This window comes from Microchirus variegatus, assembly GCF_963457635.1.
Source record: "Microchirus variegatus genome assembly, chromosome: 6".
NCBI lineage: Eukaryota > Metazoa > Chordata > Actinopteri > Pleuronectiformes > Soleidae > Microchirus > Microchirus variegatus.
In genome coordinates this window covers 27,786,085-27,813,293 of record NC_139807.1, presented here as the reverse complement: position 1 = coordinate 27,813,293, position 27,209 = coordinate 27,786,085, and the positions used below count along the sequence as shown (strand labels likewise).

The 27,209-nt window shown below is 41.4% G+C and overlaps 1 protein-coding gene across 1 annotated transcript; it reads right to left on the bottom strand.

Annotated features, from left to right (window-relative positions):
• Positions 1-3,693: 3,693 nt before the first annotated feature.
• Positions 3,694-26,502, bottom strand: ext2 (exostosin glycosyltransferase 2). The gene is made up of 15 exons (XM_083890903.1): positions 26,459-26,502; positions 25,370-25,712; positions 25,050-25,273; positions 24,589-24,678; positions 22,751-22,867; positions 22,423-22,618; positions 22,138-22,277; positions 21,953-22,046; positions 18,145-18,276; positions 14,611-14,800; positions 11,285-11,451; positions 10,278-10,421; positions 8,822-8,950; positions 5,859-5,941; positions 3,694-4,934 (listed from the first exon to the last, which is right to left on the bottom strand). Exons 2-15 carry the CDS (start codon positions 25,682-25,684, stop codon positions 4,796-4,798), a joined length of 2,160 nt encoding a protein of 719 aa, XP_083747029.1. The 5' UTR covers positions 25,685-25,712; positions 26,459-26,502; the 3' UTR covers positions 3,694-4,795.
• Positions 26,503-27,209: the final 707 nt, after the last annotated feature.

The following is a 27,209-nucleotide window of genomic DNA, read 5'->3' as shown; positions in this document are numbered from 1 at the left end:
TTTTTTTGGTATGCGAAGGCCTTTTTCCCCCAAAAAAATCTATATAATATAATATTATGTTATCCCATGAGGTTGAACTTTTTGTTGTCATGTCCCACTTAGGTGAAACTAACAGCTAAGCTAAACGTTGGGTTCAAACAGGTCCGTCTAGCACATTGGTTCTCAAAGTGCGGCCCGGGGGCCAATGGCGGCCCGCAGACACATTTCTGGCGGCCCGCAATGAATTACAGTTGATAGTTTTAATCTAAAAGGTACTAAGCTTGTTAAATGTATATTGGACATTACTGGATACAGACCAATATGTGTAAACCAAAATACTGGGTATTTACCTGGTTTCTATATGGTGAATTTTAGTGTATTATTGGGTTATAAGCTGGTAATAAACAGGTAGCTACAGCCCCCAATTACTAGCTATTTACCCAGTAAATATATGGTAACAGAAATGTGTTACTTGGTATTAACCTGTAATTAGAAGGTAAGAACAATGGCCAAAATACTGGGGAATTACCCAGTAAATTAGAAAGTGTTATTATATTAATGCTTAAATTACATTATATTAACGCTTATATTACTTAACGCTAAACTGTAGAACTGCAATCTGGTCATTAAAATTAGTACAAATGGGATTTCTTTCTTTGGTGGCCCTCAGTCCAATGTTGGGTTCCTAAATTGGCCCTCAGGTATCACAACTTTGAGAACCCCTGATTTAGCACGTGTGTGTCCTCCATTTTCACAGCCAACAACATCACTGTTTTCTACCTGATGATGGGCCAAGAGGTCATTGATATAGGATGTTAAGGCCAGGGCGTCTGGCTACCAGAGTCTGATATTAAATTTTGAAAAACAATTCAAATTTAAACCCTAACTCGTCCAAGTTCAAATCAAAATTTCCCATAAAAAGTGACAGCCATGTCTCACCATTAGATGTCACTTACTAATTCTTTAATTTTCATTGAGGTGTGATAGTGACATAGTGAGTCACACGGTGGAGTAGTGATAAGGTTCTGTTGCCTTGCAGCAGAAAGAACTGGGTTTGTGAACGAAGGGCCTTTTCTGCATGGAGTTTGCATTGTTCTCCACTTGAGCCCATCTTTCCATCTATGTCAGCTGGGATTGGAACCAGCAGCCATGCCACCCCTCGAGTGGAGGATAAAGTGGTAGAGAATGGATGTAATAGATGTAGTCGGGGCCAAATTAATCTCCACCCCTCCACTCTCACACTGACTCAAACCTCTGCTGAGCTCTGCATTATAATGTTGTGGCTTTATAAACACGTTGAACTTCGTTATTTTTTTTTAGTTCACTTCGTCCCCCGAGAGGTGTGTAATCACATCGCTGCGCAACAAAACTCACCTCCTGGAATCAGTTAGCATCGTTGCACTGGTCGGGTTTGGTGAGTCTCGGGTTTCTTTGTTTCCATGTGCACCGCGTCGTGTTTCGCTGTCCTTGAAGTGAACTTGGGAGGCAACAGGAGCCCAATTGCAGCTATTAACCTCAAAAAGGTTAATCCAGTAAAAGATGCAGCAGGTTGGAGGTTTTGGGTGAGGTTTTAAACATTCATGTACATGTTTTACCTGCTTTAATAAGACCACTGACACGTCAGAGTCAATGAACTTCCTGTTTACTGCTATCTGAGCTCGGAGCAATAATATGTCCTGTTATGTCTCGCTGTGGAAAGAGATGCGGCGGAGGTTAAATTTAACCAGAGATAAGCATCATCTCTCTGAACCTTAAACATTTCCTTATGTCCGTGTCCTCATATCATTCATATATTCACAAACTAAAGCTTGTTTTTAACTGCGTCCTCCCTCCTCCTCCTCCTCCTCCTCCCGGTGACAGGAATAGCAGATGAGGTAATAGGCGATGAGGTCGCGCATGTTCTTCCTTTGTTTTCACGGTCTGCTTTAAGCATCGAACCATAACAACGGGGGTTTGGTGGGTTTTCGAAAAGCAAACCCGGTTACCCTGCGGGAACACTTTCGGGCCCGAGCTATACCGTCGCTAATTCCCTAAACTAAACCACATTCACTGTCCTTGTGGGCAGGTAAGAGAAGCAGAGAGAGCAGAGCCAATCACCATTCACTTCAAACTCCAAATCCAAGGCATGTGCACGGTCTTGACCAAAGCAAGACTTGGGCCCCTGCTCTGGTGGGGTTTTTTTTTTTTTTTTTTTTACGGAGGGTGAGCCGCGATGGCGTCTGCTGTGTTCCGGTGTTCTGAGAAAAAAAAAAAAAAAAAAGGACAGTACAGCACACAGCTGCACTCAAGGGGGTAAATGCAAAACAAACATGCCTCACACACATGCTTTCCCCACTCAGCTGTCATGGCTCCACTTTCAAAGTTTCAGCCCCCGCCCTCCTCCTCCTCCTCCTCCTCCTCCTCATCACCCATCTCAGCAGCACACACATATTATCACACACATCCCACTGTCTCTCATTTTACTCACTTCCACTTTTTCCACCGGCCTAAAGCTGCAGCCACCCTCCCCCCTCCCCCCTCCTTACTCCTACTACAGGGGCCAGCCAAACCAGGACGGCTTTTTAATTAACACTGAGCACTGCAGCAGTATTGTATATCAGGACAGACATGGCTGTCCATCACGACGGTTTCTCTGTGCAGAGTGCAGACAGAACACGTCGCCTCCTCACCTTCAGTCACTCAGGTTTACACAAAAAAAAGCGCTGACATGTTTTTTTCATTCTCAATCTCCTCTTTTAGCGTTGATTCCTGTTTGCTGCATAAATAATAATAATCCATCTCTGATTGATGACATTATCGGCCACTTTTCTCATTTTCTTATACTACTGAAGTCAGATAATCAGTATATGAGTAACGTGTGTGCTGTTGTGTGCATGCGAAAAAAAGTGTTAATTAGATAATTTTATTTTGAGACAATTTATCAAGCATTCATTTTTTTTTTTAAATGTATTTGGTGGTACATGGGAACGTTTGTATTTTAAATGTTGTTTAAACATTGTTTTTTCCCCCCCTCTTGATATGTAATTCTTACGAGTGTAAAAATTTATGTGTGGCTTCAAGCTGTCTTTTTAAAACGAGTGTATGAATTTACTCATGCTTGTGTTACATTTGTGTGTGATTAAAGTACAATAAGTTATTGCACATCCTTTTTTGCGGACGAGTGCGTTTCATTGAGCCCATTAAAACATGTAAGACTTCCTGTCTGCAGACCAACTGTTGCCACACAAGACTATCAAGACAAAAGCCTGTCTGTCAGTTCACCAGCTTCAAACACGCTGTACGTCCACGTCTTATGAAAATAGTGAATGTGCTCTTGTTGCACAGCTCCACCCAGTCAAAAATGATTGTGTCATCCCTGCAGTCGCACCCTGAAATCCCCACGCAATTTCAGGCCCCTTTGAAGGAACACGAGTGCTGAAATGAGATGGCGCAACGCACCAAAGTATCACGCTAATTGAAGTTGACAAAAATACGAACTGCGCTCTTTTGAACTGCTGACATTGAACAGGGTGGATTAGGCGGTGTATATTAACAACAGGTGACTGGCTGGAGGGAGCAGGGGATCGGCCGTGTCGAGGAGCGCCGGCGCTAAACGCTCTCGGGGTTGGAGTCGAGGCAGAAAATAAAATAAAATAAATGTCTGACTTCATCTTCATCCCAACCCCAATCACACCACACTGCATTAAACCCATGAAATGTAGTAGTGTGGTTTTTATTTAACACGTATTATTACAAAGGTATATTTACAATTAGATACATTAATTTAGCCAAAAACGAACATTTAAAACAACTTTTTCTGACCTTTGAAAAGCAATAAAAAAACAAAAAGGCAAATAAAAACATCACAAGGCCAGATTAACATGTCAGAGACTGTGCTGCTCTCAGTGTTACAGTCTAAACACTGGAGCTGGGAAAACTAGTACTGAAAAAGAAACACACAAATGAAGACAAAAACAGCAAATAAAATTAATAAGAACTGTACATAACCGTTAGGAGAAATGTGGATTTTTGTGGTCGTCTATTATTCACATTATAGTAGGTCTTCAAATGCATGGCAAACAGCGACTCCTACTCTAACGCACATGCACATAACTCATGAAAGAACTTGGTGGACGCTTCTCTCAGCACCACTGCGTCTCCGACGTATATAAATATGATGAAAACAAAGGCTTGCTCTGGCGTTAGAAAATTACAATTCAAGATGTTCCAGTAGCTCAGCGTCATGTTTTTTTTAAATTAGCACTTACTCACTCTAAATATTAGATTTATGGGGGCTAACTTAGTCAGTCCGATCTGATACGTCATCTGTTAGCCGCCATCGTACGTCAACACAATCGCACGCAGACCTACGTCGCTATGCAGCTGAACCATGTACAATAATATAAAGCTACGTTTTTGGGAGTTTTTTTTTTTTCTTTTTATACAGCAGAGCTAAAAGAATATGATCTATGGCATATTTTGATAGCAAACAAAATAAAACATTATACATACATTTATATATAATATATAAATATGTGTGTGTGTATATACATACACAGCGTCTCCAGACCGGGAGAAATGTTCAGCTCGAAAATAGTAACAGTAAAAGGTCACAAGGTCACATGATGTTAGTGTTTTTTGTTTTTTTTCCTGTCATTTATATTATTTTATACATAATGCACTTGAACCACTCTCCATTAAAAAAAATCAAAAGGAGCAAAAGAAGTGACAAGAGCATGTACAACTTGAGTCAGGATGTTAATTTAAAAGATGTCCATGGTGACAACTGCTAAAGTTTGGAGGCCGTGACCAGGTCCAAACATCTGTTACTGGATAGTCAGAGGCTGCCGATGTTGGGGAAGCTCTTGAGTTTCTCTGGAAAGTCGTCTTTGTAGAGGACCGGATCTGCGCGGTGTTCCACCACCTTCAGAGGCATCGTGGCAAACACCGATGCAAACTTGTTGATGCACTCGGATCTGAAGATGAAAACAAAACAGATTTACTTAGAAATCGTGTAGTTGATGTATAAGGGTTAGCTTTAAAAAATCCAATTTCCCTGATGTTGTGTGTGAAATAGAGCTGAACGATTTTTGTATAAATATCTAATTGCGATTGAGGAATTGTAATTGCGAGATCAGAGGGAAGAGTAATTTAACGTGACATCATTATTGCCCTCCACCAAGGAGGTATATGTTTTTGCTGGAGTTTGTTTGTTTGTCTGTCTGTCTGTTAGTTAGCAACATAACTCTAAAAGTCACAGACGCATTTGGATGAAATGTCCAGGAAATGTCCGCAATGGGACCAGGTACAAGTGATTACATTTTGGGCGTGATCCGTAGATTCTACCACTGGTTACAACACTCGCTGACTGACCCAGGCGCGCCTGCAGGTTGTATTTTGTAGGCATCGAGTTGCCTTGGCGGAGGTCTGCACTTTCCGAGTGCTTTTCTAGTTTTCATTTGTGATATTTGTTCTCTTCAGTCCGTAGAATCAGATAGATCGTAGTGCACAGATCTAGAGCTGCAACGAATGATTAGTTTCGTAATCGAATATGACGATTATTTTCTCGTTTAATAGATTAATTGTTTGGTCCAGAAAATGTCAGAAAATGTTAAAAAAAACGTTGATCAGTGTTGGTCAAACCTGGAAACTCTAATGTCTCGTTTTGTCCACAAACAAAAATGATGTGGTTGGTTTGAATGATTTGGTTTGAATGAATGACAATTCACATTTAAGAAGCTAAAACAATCAGAAATCTTGCTTCAAACCAAACCAATAGATTATCAAAATAGTTGACGATTAATATAGTAATCGATTAATAATTTCAGCTCTAAATGATTCACACACATGAACATATGTGTGTCCCCGTGGTTTTACCAAATAAAGATCAGGTACCATACCTCTCCACCATGTGTGTCTGATCCAGGGACAGACCATCAATGGCAGTACACTCAGGGCACTTGAACTTTTTCCTTGGGGTCACCTGAACAGGAGCAAAGCAGTTAAATCAAGAATGTCAGATCATTTTAAAAGCGTTTGTTAATCTTCAGCAGTTCAGTTGAGCCTGAGTTGAGTTGATTATATTGCACATACACACCGTTCAAAAGTTTGGGCTCACCTATACAAATTTTTTGTATTCATCAAAAGAGTTGCAAAATGAATAGAAAATATAGATTGCAAATAATGATTTTTATTCAAAATAATCATTATGCCCTTTCGTCAAAGAACCAGCAAAACAGTTTTCAGCGATTAGCAAACACAATGTACCATTAAAACACTGGAAATGGGCCTCTATACACCTATGTACATAGTCCATTAAAAACCAGACTTTTGGTTCGTATCTAACCCAAACAACCAAACATCGCTAACCAATCTCTAGCTAAGGGAAAAGAAAACTCCTCAGCCGCCCGGAGAATTCCCCAGGGGCAACTTCACTCCCGGACAGCAAATTTATGGAGATCCTTACCTCCATAAATACTAAACTGGACAGCTTTGATGCTCGACTTTCCTTGGTAGAAACGCTACACAAAGAATTTCAATCCCTGCGCGAATCTCTGGAGTTTAGCCAGCAACAGGTGCCCCTACTTGCGGCTGAAAATAACTCCCTGAAAGGATCAGATCAAACCCTCACTGAGGAAACGAGGCACCTTAAAGAGGAAAACAAACACATAAAGGACATAGTTATAGACCTACAGGCACGCATCATGAGGGACAATCTGGTTGTCTCCGGGATCCCAGAAAAAAGGGATGGAAGGAGGGAAGCGGCAGGAAGGTCAACCGCGTCTGATTGTTGTCAAATTCGAACACTTTCAACAAAAGGAGCTGGTTAAGAGTCGAGGCAGGGAACTACGAGGAACGGACTTCAGCGTTAATGACCAGTTCCCAAAGGAGATCCTGGAGCGACGCAGGAGGCTGTTCCCAACGAGAAGGACATTTATCGAATGTGGAGCCCGGGCAATGATCGCAGTGGACAAGCTCTACGTCAATGGTCAGTTATACCGGGACAAAGAGGTAACCCCCTGGCTATATATATATAAAAAAAAAAAAAAAACCTGGTTACAAAAAACATGCATCTCCTCTCAAATCAAAACGATGAATCTGTAATTAAACCCCATCTCGTTTCCTTATCTGTCACCAATCTCACATAATAATACTATCATTGCACGTCTCTGTAATGTACACCACGGTAAGAATACTGTTTTATCGCATCAGAGACAGCATGGTCTGGTGGGTGAGTTCTCCGCCGAGTTGGGGGCTGGCTGTTTGGGTGGAGGCGGCTACGGTGGCTTGGGGGTATCACAAGGTGTGGGGATCGGGTCGCCTTCACTCAGCTGGGGGGGACTGGGGAGCATTGCTGCTGTCCATCACCACGCACCTCTCTGAAGGTGCGGTGGTGGGCGTCTGAATGCTTACCCGGCGGGGGCTGGCGCTGGGCATCGGCACTCCTGGATGTTTGGTGGTGCCCCTGGCTGGGGTGCCGCGGGGTCGGGCATGGCGGTCCCTCGGACCTCTGTCCCTGTCTATGCTTGGGAGCTCTGCCCAGGACTGGCCTGGGAGTCTTCCTGTCTTCCATCTTCGGGGGCCCCCTGGCTCGGGGTCCTACGTTGGCCTCTGCCTTCCCCTCCTGGGAATGGGGGGCGTGCGGTCAGTCTCTGGTGTGTGGCGAGGATGGTTGTGGCGGGATCTGTCCCACTTTCCCGGTGGGCGGCCTGGGGGGGCTGGCCCCGCCCTGGGGCGCTAGCGGGCTCTAGGTGCGGGAGGCCTGGGCCTCTTCAATCTGCCTGGGTGTGGGGTGGCTTGGCCTCTATCTGTAGCTCTGTCGCCGTCTTCCCCCGCGAGCTGACCCTGTGTGAGGGGCTTCCGTGGCTATCCTGTGGGGCGGTGGCTGTGGGCTCCTCCAGCCCGCTGAGGCCGCTGGGTTCCCCGGGCTGCGAGATCCTTATTGGCTCGCTGGTGGGGGTTGGTCGGACAGTGACTCGGTCCCCCACTTGGTCCGCCACATCTAATGACAACACCTGCACATTTACACGTGTGCGCTCATGCTCACTCACACACACGCATGCACTTCCCTCATCTGTCCAACCCCCGGTCCGGTTGCCATGGTCATGAAACAAATAAAGAAGAATAAAAATGCTGCAGGCCAAGTATCAGAGACTTGCCCTGCACACAGCAAATCTGCTCAACACCATGGGGGATGCAGTCAACCATACTACATGGCACAACCATACTACATACAACAACAACAAAAAAAAACCAGACGTTTGCAGCTAGAATAGTCGTTTACCACATTAACAATGTATAGAGTGTTCTTATTCATTTAATGTTATATTCATTGAAAAAAAGTGCTTTTCAATTCTATTAATATCTCTATTTAAAAGCACATTTCTTGGTGACCCCAAACTTTTGAACAGTTGTGTAATAAGGATTAAACTTATATCAAGGAGTTAGAAGGAAATGATGTTATGCCTCCTATCACACGCACACTCTGGCACAATGTATGTCTGTGTATGAGAGAAAATAAAGAGTGGGGGGGGGGGGGGGGGGTAGGAACGACCATGGCGTGTTTTCTAAAAGGAACCTGTTTGAGATATGGGAGGACGTGAGTGTGTGGCTTGTGAATTGATGGCAGGGTGTGCATGAGCACCGGAGAGCTTAGGAAAACACACTCAGAGGGGGAGTGTCAGTGAGTGACACACAGATAAGGGAGGTCAAGGCTGGGCTTTAGCTCGGGCCCCTGCACCTGGGCACAGAGGAGGAGGAGGAGAAGGGTGAGAGCTGATCAGACCCAGAGGTGGTGGCCCTCTCTGTCAAGGCTTCAGCCTCCCCCTGCAAACTCAAAGGAGGAAAAGAAAAATCAATGTACCTTTATGGGGGCTTTGCCTGTGATGTTAGCCACCAGGAAATTCATGGCAATATCTTCACAGTTCATGTGAGCGTCCACCCAGTTCTTGATGTCTCCTGGCATCTTGTATGTGTACAAATAGTTGAAGTACTGAAAAGGAAGCAGACAAAACAAGCGATGACGAGATGTCATAGATATTTCAAAGGCTTATTATGTGCAATAACGCAGACGCAATTTGACCGGACGATCCTGAGAGCGTGTAGGAGGCACCGCGACGCCAAGTTTGCTTTAAAGTTAATTAAGTGTGTGAACGTTTAGGACAAAGTGTGATAACCCTGCTCTTCCTCTGACACGCTGCTCATCCATCACTGTAATATCGATGCTGGAAACCCCACATACACCCAGGAACAGAGGCCTCAAGGGAATTATCTAAGCTATTCTACAATGATTTAATTCAAGCCCCCCAAATAAAGTATTTCTGTTTTGGAAAAAGGGGATGCAACATAACTGGGGCTGGGAAACTATTATTAGAAATCAAATTAATCACAGAATTTGCAATCAGATCTGTAAAAATGTGCATTATTCAAATAAATGATCTCAGACAAACTCAACCTTCCCCCTTCGCTCTCTCTTACACATGTGTGCAGACACTAGGGCTGAACGATATATGGTTATCGTATTGATATCGAGATTTGAACATTCAAGATATTAAGATCGAAAAAGCGACGATATAAACGATATAGATTTTCCCCCGCGCTCGCCCTGCATGTACAGATCCAGTCCTTTTTTACGATTGCCCTTGAATGCACCACTATGTTATGTGATGTGATGATGATGAAAAATTATTTTTTATTTATTCTTTGGTAAATTTATGTTAATGTTGATGACTGGCAGTGAGTTCTCATCAATAAAACTGCACTTTCCATGTGGAAAGTTTCCACTTACTTTTGTATTATGTTTTTATTTTTCTGAAAAATGCTTGGTTTTCACCGAACCTGTAGTCATACCGTATCGCATGGATATCGAGATATCTGGCATGGATATCGAGATATGTAATTTTATCCATATCTTTCAGCCCTAGCAGACACAGACACTTCCTTCACATCTCAACTGTGAACTTTTACAATAAAGTCTTAATACCCACCGTCGTCTCTTTACCCTTGTACGTGAGGTGAAAATGCGAGTGCCACTCTCTGAAACACTTCCTTCACCTCTACAAACATATCCTGATGCTCTTAAACAAGAGTAACTCCTCCATGTCCTCTCTGGAGGTCGTTCTTGTGGCAAACTGCCCATGCTACAGACCATCTTTAATTTAACACTGCGTTTCTTTGTTTTTATAGAGACACATCATGTGTGCAACTGTATCACCATCAACTTGTACATTTCAACATCTCTAAACAGTGCTAAACCCAAGGATCCCGTAGCATAACAAACTCTTTTGTTTTTCAGCTTCAGTCAGGCACGTCCAAGTTACCTTGTGATAGAACGCTGCTCCAGTCAGAACCATGGAGACCTCGTTGGTCCACTCCGACTCATACTTCCACTTCCCCATTTCATGGTCCCAGAGGTGCAGCCTCCCTGGGTAACCCACCAGCCTGTCTGGGAACTCCCTCCATACCTGTGAGAGGGTGAGGAGACAGATTCAGGGTTCAAGGTTTACTATTTTCAGGTTAGTTCAACTTTGTTGGTCATTAAAGTAGACATATTATACCCTGTTTCTCCAAGTGAACCCTGGTTTCCTAATGAACATCTCTGTGACATGCTTTGGTCAAAATACCTTAAGGATGAAGCACCACAGCAGTTCAATCACTCTGCCAAAACAGCCCTGTTCATAACGCTTGCTTTTGAGTGTCAGTCTCTTTAAATGCAAATGAAACATGAGAGTGAGTCACCTTTTTTTCCACACTTTGCTGACATTCAAAGTTCCAAATATAAGTATTAAAATGATTAAAAAGTTGATTTTGCATAATATGTCTCCTTTAAACGAGAGCTTAGCACACACATTTGGTCTTTATTCCATTATTGAATTCAAGCATTTTTTTTGTCACCCGAATATCTACAGTTTGACACAAGCAGCTTGTTTGACCCTCTCTGCTGTGAGAAACCCTGTCATCCAGTCAGACGGACAGCGACTTTATACCACCTGTAATTCCATGTAATTATATTTAAACTGAGCATAATTTTATTAAATGGCTTCTAAATGGATTCAGGTGAGTGTGTCACACTAAGTGGGGCCAGGCAGGTATGTGGGGGCATGGAAAGCATCAGCTCTAGACCTGTCATCATTCTTCACACATCAAACACACGCACACCCATTCAGGAGGTAGTCAAGCACCAAACCAGTGGAGAATGAGACCGAAAAATCTCCCCAAGAGAGAGATCAACATGAAATGGACCATTGCAGTTCCTGCCAACGATGGAAAAGTGAGCTCAAGGTAAAGCATTTCTATTTGAATGGGGGAGGGGTGGTCTGTTTCTCACCTCGTAGCCAAACTGCAGCTCGTCAGATGTCAGCATGATGATGTCATCGTCGATTGCCAGCACGGCTTCCGTCTCGATTTCGTCGTAGGGGAAGAAGCGGTTGCTCAGTTTGTTCTCTTTGGTCCGCACGACTTTGAGGGGAACGCCGACCTTTGGCCAAAGAGACTCTGCCAGGGGGAAAACAAGACAATAACAGGTTAGAGATGAGATAAAGTGCTGAAATAATTGAGTTGATAAATCAGTCATCAGACACAGAATTGGAAATCAAAACATTGCATTACATAGCTCTGGCACACTGCTCACTCTGAGACTCTTTCAGAACCTGAGTCACAGGTACAGAGTCCAGATGTTAGACATTGGTCTGACCGCCTGCTGGGACCTTTATGTCCCATGCAAAAATGTGCACAACTGCAATTGATACTGTGACGAGGCCTGCCTGCCTGGACAGTAAAAACTTTATGGCCATTTTGATGGCTCACCAACGAGGTGGGATTTGTCCCAGTGATGCCGATGGTCAGTCTGACTATGACAGATGGGTAAAAGTGTTTGTGAGAGAAGAACACAGCACAGTTCTACCATGAAAACTGCACAAATGACACCTATCGGTGTTCAACCTGCCAGAAATCACTATTAGAAGAAGTTGTGTGAAGTAGAAATGTGAAATTCCTTTGAGTTCATATTTAAAATATGTATGGAGGACTAAAATCTGATTTCTTGCCCTACTGTAATTGTGTCACCGTCATTTTTGTCACAACTGACCAACTTCTGCTCAACACTCAGTTAAAGAACATTTAAATTATCTATAAGGCCACAACGATTAAGGTGACATATCTGATTGTAATTTTTCAAGCATAAATTGTCAAACTTCAGTTCAATATTTACCGTGTCATATATTTAAGATGGCATATTATCACATCAACACACTAAATAATCTCCTCTATTATACTCTAATGCAGTGGTTCACAAAACTTTTTATACCAAGTACCACCTGAGAAAATATTGAGTTCTCAAACAGCACACAATTATCGCCAACTTTAAAATACAGTGGTGTAAACAGGCAGATTGATTCTCAATAAGATAATTTACTCAATCGTCATGGAAAAGAACACGGAACAGTGAATAATAGAACAATTTAATTGCATTATTTGTGATGGACTCATTATTTCGAATTGTGATTTCGATTTGAAAAAAATATTTGTGTCCATATCAAAATGAGAAAAACACAAATACCGAATTAGGATGACATAATGTAAACTAGTGATGACCAAAACCTTTTGCCTGACCATAAATGTAAAAATGCTGCTTGACTCTTTGAGTTTAGTCAGGCAATAATTATCAAAAGTGTAGTGTAATGGAACATAAATCAGGCTACAGTCTATAGCAGAACACCGCAGTCTATGTAAAAACCACCAATCACCATGGCTGGAGGTACTTAGGTATTTCTCTGTAATGATATTTTATTAACCAGACATATCTAATGCATTGCAATTGCATGTATTTTCCCATATAATTGGGCAAAATAGATGCAAATTGATATAATTGTTAGTTGCAGCCCCACACATACATTGAGTATATACCATAAAGTGGGACACGATAATCATTATTATTTAGGGATTGAGAAAAATTATAAACGTGGCCACTATCAGTGTCTGAGGATGGGTAAGGAGTTATGATGTCATTCACTACTGACAGAGATATTTGAAGTGTGTCCTGGCAGTGGAAAACAGTGATCTGGGAGTTTAACTTCACTCCCTGACTCGTATCTCAATGCTAACCTCAAGCACGTGCAAATGTAACCACACTACGATTCTCCATTCTTCAGGGGAGTGTTTCAAAGATCTTGGGCAGGATCCATGGCACGGACTATAGCACAGACAGATCACAAAGAGTGTGTCCCCTCATTAAGGGGCTAACTGGTGCCTGGCAGCCTTTAAGAAGAGATCTCGGTCCTCCTAACCACGTCTGGGCTTTCCTGTCAGAAGCTATAAAAAAACTGATAAGTAAAACTGATGTCCAACACCCAGAGGTTCATCTTTCACTCTGATGTTGCTGTCAGTCCTTCTTTTTATTTTTGAGGCTGGAAGGAGACATGAGTAGTGGGGGCAAATTATGTAAGATAACACGTGAAGTTTCAAACCTTAACACAATTGTATTTAAGAATCAACAAAACAAAATATATCTTGAGTCACAGTCCAACTGATCTGTACAGATCATTTGCAGGAACACAAAATGACAAAAAGCAGTGTGGACAATACGATAAATAATATTTCGATCTAGAATCAGAACTGTGGAAGACTCTTGGAGGTGAAACCTCTGAAAGAAAATCCAGTCCAGTCGTTTATATCTACACTTGACCTGAACGACTGAGAACCTACACAGACATCTGATCTCCCCTCGTCTTTTTAAAAAGAAGGAAACAGGGGCCTGTAAACACAACAGTGCACCTTTATATTCACCCGACCCGTCAATGGCCACTTGTTAATTCTAATAGGTCACAAAGCTCCAGCCAGGCGCCGTTGAAGCTTCTAATGAAAGGGCAACTGAAAGCCACAAGGAAGCACTTCAAAGTCATCTCATGACTTCATTATATTAGCCAACTGTCTTAGCATCAGGTCTGCTCCAATTTCTGGTCCAGGGCAGTCTGAGTTAAGGCACAATATTATATACATAAATACCATATTAATGCAAAATTGAGGACAAAGTGCAATAAAATAAACTTACATTTGACTACTAAAACCTTACAATTACAATGTCAGAAAGTTCCGAGTTAAGTCTTAACATTCAAGTTCTGCTATCACACCTTTTGTGAACGAGAAAGCCAGAAAGCAGTGGCCCTGGCATTCAGTTTGTCATGACAGCATTTATTCTGGGGCTTGGGTGCTATTTTCACTCATCTGTTGTACATCAGAGGCTTCACATTTGGTCTAACCATCATCATATGGACAAAGAAAGGGTATTAAGGCCCCTTTCATACAAAAATCTGCCCTTGAAGCATCTTGGGTGAGTTTGCACCTGTAATCTGTGATTATTTTAACAGAGAACGATGTTAAATCAAGTCTGAACACAGTATTATGTTACAGAAGAACTGAGGCTATGGATTGTATAGAAGATCAACTGGTTACTGTGTTATTTCTGCATTTGTATTTTGGGTTTCCTAAAGATTAAAAAACTACACAAACTACAGCTTGAAACAATATATATATATATTTTTTTACTTAACTTACTTATCCTGCACTTCAATTGTTTGCCTATTTTTTGTATGTATATAGGGTGGCCAACAAAGTGAGAATTTCAATGTTATGAATGAATTATGAAAACCCACTCACCCTCAGGAGGACTTTTGTTCTGGTTATTCCAAACCACCAGTAGCTTAGCAAGGCTGGGTACTTTAGAGATTTCTGTGATGACCCGGAAAAGACTTTCAACGCGGTCGTAGGTCAGCACCACTGCCGTGAATCCAGGTGCCCTTGGTGGGATAAGTGGCAAGAAGAGAGGGCTGTTCACACTGGACCACTTCTACAGAAACCAAAGATGGAAAACAAATGTTATTGTTATTATTATGTTATTTCAGTGGAAAGCATTTGTATCTTCATACACACTGGGTCTGCATTTGCATGAATTTGTGGTACAGTGGCAGCGAGCTGGGCTCTCTTTTGTAACAGCCCTGTCTGTCATGTTTTCCATGATTTATTGCACTATAATAATGCTTCGTTGGACAATGAGGTCACCTGCAGTCATTTCCAGATGATTTTTTTTTTTTATTATGGAACAGGAATCATCCAACAAAGTCCCTGTAGGGCTAATAGAGGCAGAATGCAGAATGCCAAAACGTTTTTAACAGAATGCCAAGTAAACCCAGAGGGAGAAAGACTGAAGGGCAAATAAGATGAAGTGAGAGTTTGCAAATAAGACAAGTTAGCTAAACGTATTTATCTGCTTGTGATTATAACGAGTGAAACAATTCTACCATTCAGGTGAAATCCAAGGATAAAAAGCAGGAACGTTTGTCAGCCATTGAATTGTGGATGTCTATTGTGCTTGGCTTCTGCTTCCTTTTCAACGAGACAGTTAATCCTTGGAGAAGCATCGACTCCAGCTTAGACCAAGTGATACTGTTAAATCAAGTAAAGCCACAGGAGTTTTCTGAAGTTACATGTAAATACTAACCCTATGTAATAGTCATCTGGATAAGAGTGACACCGACAGAGGAGACACCTAACAAAAATGTTAGGAAAAAAACACCTCCCTTATTTGTTGACAAAGGTTTTTGTTCTGAGTGAAAGGAAAATACACCCCCAAATATTTCAGGAGCAGGAGAGTTCACTCTTCAAAGGCTACGAAAATGTTCCATACTGGCTACAGTGTCTATTACTGAGAGCATATCTAACGCAGTAAATCTGTGGGCTTCTTGAAGTCTATATAAACTGTATTTCTCCTCTGGATCCAGGTGGCCACAACGTGATTATATGGCTCCTTCCACCACATCAACACGAGTCTATCAACAGAGACACAGGCACCATCTTTTCCCGGAACATCAGTCATCCATCCACCAATAAAAACTCACTTTACTGGCAAGTGGAAACTTCCTTGTAGCTGTTGTCACATTGTCACTCAAGGAGAGGAGGAAATAATTAAACTAACACATATATGCAGCCCAGATTAACAGGCCAGAGACTACTTCAGTCATTTGTTGTACAGAGTAAACGAGATGAAAGGAAGCCACAGCTCAATATGTCACCAACAGATCTGAAGGAGCTGTGTTATATATTATGATTACACTTGAAAAGAACACTTTCATTAGTTTTTGTTGTTGTTGTTTTTTTAAAGGCTTGAAGAAGATACGTGAATAAATGTGCCTAAAGATAAAATGAAGATGAGCCAATGACATTCAAAATGAGAAACTGTTGAAAAAACATTTCCTGGGAAATACATTTTACTAATGTTCAAACTTAACAGTACGTGTGAAAACTGATATCTTGTGAAATGCATTGGGTACAGTAGTGGCTATTTTAATTGATAGACATAATTATGTTGATAAAAAATGAATTTAAACTGTATAAACACCAAATTTGTAAAGCAACCTGGTGTAGTTAGATAGACATGTCTGCTTTAATATGAATATTGGTCACAACTCGCTAGCTATTTGTTTTTGATTTGTAAATCAAATTGTAAAGAATTTGACGAAAATTATTGTATATAGCCCTGTAATGTACTGGTGACCTGTCCAGGATGTACCCCACTTTTCGCCCTATGTCAGCCCATTGGCACGAATGAAGCCAAATCAGAAGTGTTCTATTTATTGGTGCAAGTGAATATGGCCTGTCACATATTTGTTCATGAATAAAGATGACCAATAGTTCTGGCATTGGCAGCAAAATTATTGAAAAGCTGCAGGCATTGTTATAAAGAAACACGTGTGTAATTACTCTCACTCTTCCTCAGAATTTAACTATGAAGAGTGACTTTGCTCGGCTTTGTCAAGCCTGAACACAGCTCATTGTTGTGATTGACTAATTTCACATACGCAAACAGTTTCCTTGTTGTTCAGCGAGGTTAAAGTTGTGGAGAAGAACAGAGACAAAACAAAAACACTCCCAACGATTAGAAACTGTCGACTTTTAAAATAGATAGCGATTAAATAAGACAACAAATGCGCTAGTTTTAAACTTGTGGAAAAACTGTGAATTTGCAAGTTTCAAAGCTCAAAATTCTTGTAATGTATATAAACTTTACAAGTATGCCCACTACCAGCAAATCCGAAACAGAAAGCAGCGTGTCCTTTATTCTGAACCCCCCTCTAAAGGCACCAGCAATCTGAGGAAATGTGCTTTCAATTACCAGCATAAAGAACTACGAGAGGAGAGGGGAAACATGTCTGCTTGATTTATTTAGTGCTCTGTGCAAGTTCTTCTCACCATCCATTTACTGAAGCCATTGAGAAAACACTTCATCTGGCATTGTAGGGGAGGAATGGCCAAAGGTCTGTAGCCCAACACAATTAACCTCCTCTAGGTCTGGACAGATCTTAAGACCTGAGTGATACTGATAGATTGGACTGGAGGTTGAACACCTGAGACATAAGTGAGCAATGTCAAGTGTAACTGCTGATTAACAGGCTACCTGCTCAAAGGAAAACAGGGAACCATGGTGAAGAGAGAGCAGCTGCTTGACCATAAACCTTTCAATCCTGAATTACTGTATAGAATCTAGCAGAACGGAATTGTACCTGCACCCTTTTTAATGTCAGCATTTCAGTGGATCGACCAAGTCTGAGATACTTGAAGAAAAGACGTTTGACTCAGCTACACACTCTCAACAGGCACATGCCTCTAACCCATAGGCTGAGCATAGACGACACTTTAGATCAGACCAGGCTGATTAACAACTCCTGAGAGATGGTCGCACAGCCAAGCTGTCTGCAGCCACAAACTCCCACAACCACAGGGATGCGGAACGCACACACAAACACACACATCATTCTTCACATCCAGCAGACTCTCTACTAACACAATGACTCAGACATGCAGGAACTTATTTTTCACCACAGTGGAGGCATCTTCTTGGAGCAGAAATGCTGACACTAGCTGCCTCAGAGCTTGCTGGGTTTATACCAAACTGAAGTGCTGCATGTGTGGTGCTTCATCTACTGTCACTCTACCACAACGGCTTCGATTTACAAGCTTAAGTGGCAGTGTGAGCATCGGTATGGTCAAAGCTTCATTCTGCACGGTTTTTGTTCAGATGTCTCTAATAAACATACTTCATTATACGAGAGACTGGTTCACTGCAATGGAGAACGCAGACTGTGCGGTATCTAAGACTATATGCAACAAAAATACTAAAATGACACTGTTACTTACCACCACAGGTGGATTGTTCCACTGCTCGTAGGTGCGTGCAGCATATGGGTAGATGCGGTCATTGATGATCTGGAGTGTTGTTAAGCCGATAGCCTTCATGGAGCTGAAGTAGGCCTCCCAGAACCAGCGTGCCTATAAAACAGAAGAAACACAATCACTTATAAAAATGTGCAAAGAAAACATCTGCCATATGGACCAAATATACGTTCTCTTCATTTCCAGGGATTCAGATTTTATAGACGTTGACAAGACAGAGGTGCACAATATGATTCTGGCTTCTGTCAAAAATAAAATTAATTACAATCTTATCAAATGACAAAAAACGTTAGTCTGGCCTTCACATGACCACTCCATGTCTTTTAAGACACTTTGCAGCCCTCTCCAGACTCTTGTTCTTCAACAACTCTACTTCTGAAGCTCTGTGAAACGTGGTCTGGCTGCACCCATTTTATTTCAACAGATCTCTGATGTGCAAAGCAGAACTCCAAACCCTCATCGTAATGTTATCACAATCCATTGAGGGGGGGGATATCAAACTCCACCTGCCACCTCATACGTGTGTGTGTGTGTGTGTGTACTGGATTTGTAATATCAAACATTAAGTTGATCTAACATGAAGCAAGTAGTGCACCAAAATGTTGTTAATATATATCTTATTTTATCTATTTGGGGTAGTGGGATAAATGAGGTTTAATCTAAAACTGATTTACGTTTTATACCATGATTCATATGTGTCGAGCCTCCTCCTGTAGGTCATATACTTCAAGGGACAGTTCAGAGGTGAAAGAACCCTATAAGAGTTAATGAAGCTTTAAACAACACTCACTCCCACCAAGAGGCACCACGCTACACTGACCTGACTCCACCTCACCATCAACTGATACACCCACAGTCCCACGTCTGAAGATGTGTAGAATGTTTGTTTGCGGAGCAAAGACATATATATCTTATTGTAGAATACCCCCCACTGTGGAGTTACTGGGTGATGTGTGCGCACTGCATTTCACGGAAAGCTCATGGTGACGTGAAAAACACATGACGATTGCCTAAATTACCAGCGTCTGCATATGAGGCGAAGCACTGGAGATGTACAACAACACATAAACAGAGGGATGAGAAGAATCCAAAAAGACTTTCTAATCTCCAGGGGGAATCCCAACGGCCCATAAATCAGCCAGTGATGAAAGTTTCTATTCCGACTGGGAGGAGGCTGAAAGCAAACTGTGCGGGGCCGGGGGCCTGTCTCAGCACCCTCCACCCGCTCCCAGCGCCTGCAGGAATTTTTATGAGTAGGGAAGAAGAGACAGCATTGCAGAAGAGAAGAGAAAGAGAGCCCCCTAAAACATCTTCCAATAGCATTATGGCTTTAGCCTGGAGTCTACTCTTTGTTCCTCTTTAGGAGTCTTCCTCTTCAACCTTGAAGGTGACCAACATAGAAAAGTATGCATGATGTAAACTATAATTCTGATGCAAATACTGAGACAAAAAAAAGAACCAGGGAAAAAAAAATCTTCTTCCGTAAGTCAAATATCTGAGGCAGAGACTGCTTCAATCCAATTTTTCTTCTAATCTTAAGAGCTCCCCAGCAGCTCCCACTCTGCTGAAAATAAGTAAAATGAAGGTCAAAGAGATTTTCAGGGGGCAGTTTATGTTACACGACTTTGTTTAACTCCGTGCAAGTTGTCAAGAGAGATTCAACGTACAGACGTGAAATGGCAGCCAGGAAGCTGTGGACAAAACCAGGCAATCATTAGCGTTTTTGACATAATCAAAACCAGCAGTGAAACCGAGTCTGTTTCAATCATAGGAGCTGCTCACTGGGAAAATTGTTTTGCTCAAGATTTATTAGCCCTTTACTTTTGATTAACACATACGCAGTCTCACAGGTGTAAATCAGACCTTATTAGAAAGTCTGAAATAAAATGTAGCAGGATTTTGAGCCTAGGGCAACACGACTGACATGTTCGTAACATGTTCTCCCCGTGTGTGCGTGGGTTTTCTCCGGGTTCTCCGGCTTCCTCCCACAGTCCAAAAACATGCGATATGGGTATTAGGTGAATTGGTCACTCTAAATTGACTGTAGGTCTGAGAGTGTGAGTGAATGGTTGCTTGTCTCTATATGTGGCCCTGCGATGGACTGGCGAACTGTTCAGAGTGTACCCCGCGCCTATCGCCCAATGTCAGCTGACCCTCCGGTGGAGGATAAAGCGGTACATAATGGATGGACAGATGGATATCATTATAAAATTCCAAATCTTGTGCTTTAGAGCTTTGAAGGTCACACAACTCCTGGATTTGTGAATGTAATGAAGATCATAAATCTGATGGATCACAGGTGACTGCTCAAAGAGATCAAATTTGCAAAGGTTCACTGTAAGATAATTGGATAATTACACATTATGTATTTGACTGAATAAAAAACAAGGCATCAAACTGACTATCTATTCAGTTGTGTATGATGCAAAGCATGTGAAAATCAAACTGAATAAAGCAGACAGCATATAAAGGAGAGAAGAGTAAACTAATCGTGCATCTACTGTGAATCAGCCGCAGCCAGGACACCATAGTAGTAAATTTCAATACTTAGAGATAAATCCCTGTTAGTGAAATGTACTGTATATTCTAATTTAATAACCGAACCGATTTGATGTGCTTATCCAATAAAGGTCTGCACTAGACGTAAGTGTCCTGTTTTAAGGGTATGACCCAATCAAGGCTCATAGGAGACCATAAACAAACATGAGGTCAGCAGTCTCTCTTCAGCCGTTTAGTATGTGGCCTTTTAAAATGTGACCTAAATGGATGTAATAACGTCATCTCAAATTTGACATTGAGCTCTTCTGCCTGAAACGTGTCTACCGAAGCAAACTGAACTGTAGTGGCCTGTCAAAACTTGAACTGATCTCAAATAGGATTTGCTCCTTCAGCTATTTTAATGTCCTGTCCCTGCAGAATGAAGCAGTGCTGCTCATCGTGCCATGGTAACGACAAATAAAACAACTGATATTTTGAGGAAGGGAAAAAATATTTGATTTTCCACGGAATAAACTGATGAATAGTGACCAATACTAAGCTGAAGGCCCAATCCTCCAAACTATCAATCAGGCAGACGGAATGAAAGCAAAATCTGGTGAGCCATCTGCTGGTCAAACCAATGAACTACACCAGCTCAACCATTATCAAAAACATTTCTAAAAAAAAAAATAATGAAGATGAAAACTTGTGGTGTTCTAGGGTTAAATAGCCCGTCACACAGCACTTTCAATTGAATAGTGAAATCAAAGCTCTACTTATGCTGCTGTAACAAGAAATCCTGTTGTCATCTCTGTTGATGTTTGGATACAAATGAATCAAAATATGGGCACCGAGAAGTGTTAAAATACTTTCAATTCACTGTCAAACTGCAACAGGTCAGAGGTCACGACTTAGGTAAGTCGTCTCAAAAACTTCAGTCACATGCTAAAGAATGTGGTCACATGGCTCCACCAGATTAAATCTAAAGAAGCATTAAGGTTCAGACTTTAACTTAGAGATATCCACTCTATGCAACCCCACTCAAGAATGTCGTTAATACCGTACCAGGGATTGACTTTCAATGTTTTAAAACATACTTGATAAATTGGGTGGGTTGGACACCTGGACACATGTAGACTTGCTCAGATCTTTTCTAACAGAAAGTGATGACCTAATAAAACAAAACAAACTGTACCAGGTCTGACCAGGTTTCATTTAACTACAGCTAAATGTAAGAACTCTAAAAAAAAAAGAATACTTGCTGAGCAAGAAAGAGTGTGTGGGTGTGTGTTACCTGTCTCTGCATCTCTTCCACTTGTCTGTGAGGAATACTCTTGAGGATGGTGTACATCTCTGATAGCTTTTCCTCTGGAATAACCACAGATGCCCTGTTCAAGAGACAGAAACTTTAAATTAGTGAACTAAAAATGGCAAAACTGTCAAAGTACATTTTTGATTTGTTACACAAGTTAGGCAGACCTTTTCCAGTCGAGTACTTCAGAGAATGGCAGGATGTAAGAGTCGGCGAGAATGACGGGGACACAGCCAGCCTGCAGGACATCACTGAGGGCAGCCTGACCCAAACGCGCTCCTCGCAGAACCACACAGAATGAAGACTCCTGTGGAGACACATTGGGGGTGAAGATGGGAGATTTTGCATTTCACAGACAAATTAAAACCCTGACAATGTGAATACATCTTCAGTGCTACAAAGTGAGTGCATTTATCAAAAAACAATATACATCTTGATGCTCTTCTTCCTACCTGCAGGATCTGAGGGTAGTCGTACACCTGCCCCTTGTAGCAGCGTTTTTTTGAAGAGGCAGCACCCTGGGAGAGATTGCTGCATTTGTCTAGGAGGAGCAATGCTTCTCCATTTTCTTCCTTCAAACGCTCCAGTTCAGCACGGTATTCTCGGTGGATGGCAGTTTGAGAAGACAGAATAAAGTAGCGCCGTGGCCTGAGAGAAGAGATTAGAAAATTGTTTTTACCTAGACAAATCAAGTCCAAGTCCATCACAATAAGACCGATGTCAAATAACACCATTAACACCATTATGTTCTCTTAGAGATCCTCTTAGAGATGTGCTCACCCAGGCTGTCTCTCAGGCAGCTCAACATCTGCAGACAGTGGACTGTAAACTGGGATGCTGACATCATAACCTTGTCTGTAGGTCCATGTAGAGAAGCCACCTCCAGCAAGCAGCACTCTGAAACAAATGGAGCTTATTATTGTAATAATGGAAACAAAAGCAAGTGGCAACAAACAAGGCTTACTGGCCTGGTAATTTATCTCTGATTAGTCCACTGGACGTATATTGTAATCCCTTTTATTCTAAAACAAGGACATAAAATGGAAACACACCGTCAGTCATACACCTGGTTCTGATGAGGCTGCATCCCAAATGCACTCCAGCTGGATGAGCCCAGAAAATTCCTTATAGCTAAAGATAGGGTTCATTGTCTCAAGGCTGCATGGTCATAAAGCAGCCGTCTTCCATACCCAACCATCACTCTAGACTACAGGACATCTTGAGACTTATGGGTTCTTTACTAGTAAATACAACCAGATTTTTCAACATATCCTCCAGGCTTCCTGAAAAATGTATATCCCAATTTATTGTAAATATCCCCTTTTATCTGAAATAAATTATCTTCTCAAAACTTGAAGAGTGACTGTAGTGGTGGTGAATGCTACATGAGGCTACACAATACAATGTAGTGTGGAATTCTATATAGCTATATATATACACACGTAAAAAACACACTTATTGTGTCATTGTTTAGGAAGTTCATTGTCCTAAATAGAGGAAAAATAAAACCACAGCCCAATATATGTAGCATGTATGCTTCATTCATTGTGCAACATTTATACAATGGTATGCAAAAGTTGGAGCTTGTTGTACCTGCTGCCACAGTCTAATTTACAACAATAACAGAGCCGCTGAGATCTGCATGTTGCTAATGATGATACGCTTCCTGGTTTTTAAATGATGCGTTCACGGCCGCAGGTTTTTACACCTTCACACAATATGATGTGCTATAACGCAAACACGATGAGGGAGAAGAAACACAAATGCTTGATCAAGGGCTCAGGGAGTCAGTCTCTACAGTGTACATGTTTCTTCACTCAGTCTCACACAAAATAAATCACTGCAGTTGATACAAAACACACTCACACACATATATATACATGGTGAATTATACAAATTAGTTGATGACATCATCTAGCGCAGGGGTCTCAAACTCAATTTGCCCAAGGAGGCTGGGCCGCATCATGTAAGTACCCCCCCCCCCAAAAAGTAAATAAATAAAAATTGCGGGGCACTCTGAGCTTTTGAAAATAAAATTATTTAAATAAAAAATAGTAATAATACCCTAAAAGTAGGGCGTCTAATTTCTTATTATTTTATTGCAGGGAGTTTTGACTGATATCTTCTCCCTGGCACCTGCGGGTGGAGAGACTGCAGCTCTACGGGTGTGGCGGGCCAGCGCAGCCACTGAGGATGCACAGGCGCACGTATAAGCGAAAACAGAATCACATATAGGCTGCTGGGCCAAGAAAAACCTCAGATAAGCAGAGGCGAATGATGGTGAGAACAGTCAGAGTCAACCCACAGACCAGCTCCAAAGAACTGGAACATCATCTTGCTGCAGATGGTGTCACTGTGCATCGTTCAACTATTCAGCGCACTTTACACATGGAGATTACACAAGTTAAGCCAAGATTAGATTGTACAATAGGTTTAATTGATTAACCGACTTGCCACAATTTATCCAAACTGGCTTTAAATTGCCAATGCTGATAGGAAATCCCAAAAGCATGAATTCTGAACACATACTTAACCGCTGTCTGGCCCCCCAAAAAAAGACACAGTTTTTTTCCACCTCAGACATAAATTAGTGTTTCTAAGATGCAACTTAAAATTACCGGTCTCTGGGTACATCCAAGGCAGTATTGTAGTCTGGCGGTCCTCCAGGTAACATGTTGAAGAGCAGGTGATTCATTCCTTTGTCCCATCTATCAAAACACAAATAACACCAGTGGGTCCGTTTTGACAAAATATAACATTAATAAATATATATATATATATATAATATAACATAATAACACTTAATATATGTATGGGTATGCTTTGCTGCATTTTTTTTATTTTCTTCCCTTAACTCTCTTAACTTAATCAACACACTTCATAAGTAAAACAATTGTTCGTTTCAGGGGTATTACAAAGTTACATTTGTGTTTTGACATCAATAATGAGATTCATTTTAAAAAAGAGCTAAAGAAGAACAATTTGAGAGTAAAAGATACTGAAAACACAGTAAAACAGCATGATTAACAGTAAGAAACGGCTTAATATTTTCATGACTGTTTCTGCAGTAAAGATTTACCTTGGTAACATTGCAAAAGCCTGAGCAGTCTCTCTGATGCGCAAAGAGTTCTGATTCAGCACATCAATAGATGGGATAAAAAGACAAGCTCTTGTGACGTCATCTGTGTAAAAATCACTGTCTGAGATGGCACTGAGCAGGTCATTGTATTCTCGAGACAGTCCAGTGTTGCTGATGGGAACCCCCAGATCATCTACAAACCGCTGCAGAGGGTAAATGTAGACCTGCGAGAGAAATCAATTCCACAGTGAGTCATAATTCCAACAAAAACACTTACATGATTTGCTTTAAGAGCGTTATTTTGAGTATATATATGTTACCTTGATTTTATTCTTGGGATTGTAGCCACATCTGTACACATCAAAACAAGTGTGCATGCGACAGCTGAGGTCACCTCTCTCAGGAATGGGGCTGGAAGCAGTAAGGCGAACCAGAGGAGCATCGTGGACACTGCGTTTATCCAGAGTCCAGTCAGATGTGGACTCAATGGAATGGGGCCAGAACTGAAACATTCCAGTGGCAATTAATCCAAGCAACACCACAGAGAAGAGAGTGATGTAGTATATGCGATGCTTGGTTTTCATCCGAGGGATGAGAGCAGGGCCCCGTGAGCTGTATTTCCCAGGGGCATACATGCCTGACACCTCACTGTCCGACCAACCACTGCAAAGACAGGAATCTGATCAGTGACAGCTGTCTTTCTTATATTAGAACTGATCAACGCATAGCATGATGTTTGACACAAAGGTTTTATGCAAGAAAATAAATCTGTGCTTCTTAAATGTAGGAATGTAGTAGTTTTCCATGTTGTGCACAAGTAAACTGATTGTCTCTGAATTAAAGAAAACAAATATGTCAATAAAATCAACATTATCCCATTTAAGACATAAAACAATATTCACTCACAGCCATATTTTATTCACAACATAATCTACGTCATAATAAACTAATACATGTGAACCCACAGTATAGTAATGAACGGATAAGTCACAATTTCAATGTATCTGCGCGGTCACTGCAGTTTTATCATTGACTTCCTTAACAATAACAAGCCGCCGACGGTTCAATTAAATCATTTTCTTTCAAAAACAAGCAGGTATCACAGCATCGATAACCTAAATGTAACACAACCAATGTGAACAAGCTACAATTGCTGACATAACACGCGAAACGACTTTCGATAAGACGATTTCAATGTTTTCATTTTAGTAGGAGGCTAACTTGGCTAACCGCAGCTAGCGAAGCCATAGCCTTAACCAGCTGTAAACACCCACGCTCACTTAGCTCGTGAACTGGAATTACTAAACACTGGAATGCCGGTGGGTGTTTTACATCTAGCTTTGTAACGCGCTATTTAGTGAGTGTGACAGTGAACGGATAACATTTAATAACACAGTTTTAATACTGACCCAGCCTCAAGCTAACATTAGCACTCCAGGATGTCCGTCAGTAGATACCGGAAGTAACTCTTCTTCGTTTTCCTGTGGCTTATCCTTGTTTCTCATGAAAACGGCGTTTTGCTTCCCTCTGGTGTTAATAAATGTGGCCTACACCAAATACGTTTTTAAACTTAGAATATTATTCTATGAACGTTTATGTTCTACATACTGTCTTCATGTTTTACCGACAGACAGACGTAATTATATTTAGAGAAGAAGAATATGTACACTTTTTTAACACGTGCCAATGTTTTTCTACAGCCGAAAAACTTTATTGCATATTCACAAATTTGAATTAGAGAGAAAGGTCTTCATTTAATTTAATTTATACAAATTCACTCATTGTATTTGTGTACATGCATCAACAGCAGGCTGTCAAATGATATTCTGTCAACATCACTTCACTCTTATTGGACTCCAGACACTGCTCACACTACAGTTTATATCGGTCGCCACACTTTTCACATTAACACATCTTCCAACTGCTGCTTCAAAACATGTCCGTGCCAGAAAATCTGTTCAGCTGCAACATGTGCGGGAGGTGGGAATCTCACTGAAATGCATTCAGTGATTCTACTGCAGGCTCTGCTGTCTATTGTATCATTACATTTAAACATCCGAGTCAATAATTCAAGTGTGGTGTGCGTCACAGCCAGTTATCAAACATGCACCTCCCCGTCCACGCTGTGCGATATGACCCTTGACGCCTTCTTAAAGCTCA

Bases quoted from the DNA above. Each gene is read 5' to 3' on its own strand.
- ext2 (XM_083890903.1), bottom strand. From the start codon at position 25,684: ATGTATGCCCCTGGGAAATACAGCTCACGGGGCCCTGCTCTCATCCCT. The intron at 22,619-22,750 runs GTGAGCACATCT...CTCTTCTCTCAG, and splicing joins CTGCCTGAGAGACAGCCTGG to GCCACGGCGCTACTTTATTC. The intron at 4,935-5,858 runs GTATGGTACCTG...TTTCATCTTCAG, and splicing joins CAGACACACATGGTGGAGAG to ATCCGAGTGCATCAACAAGT.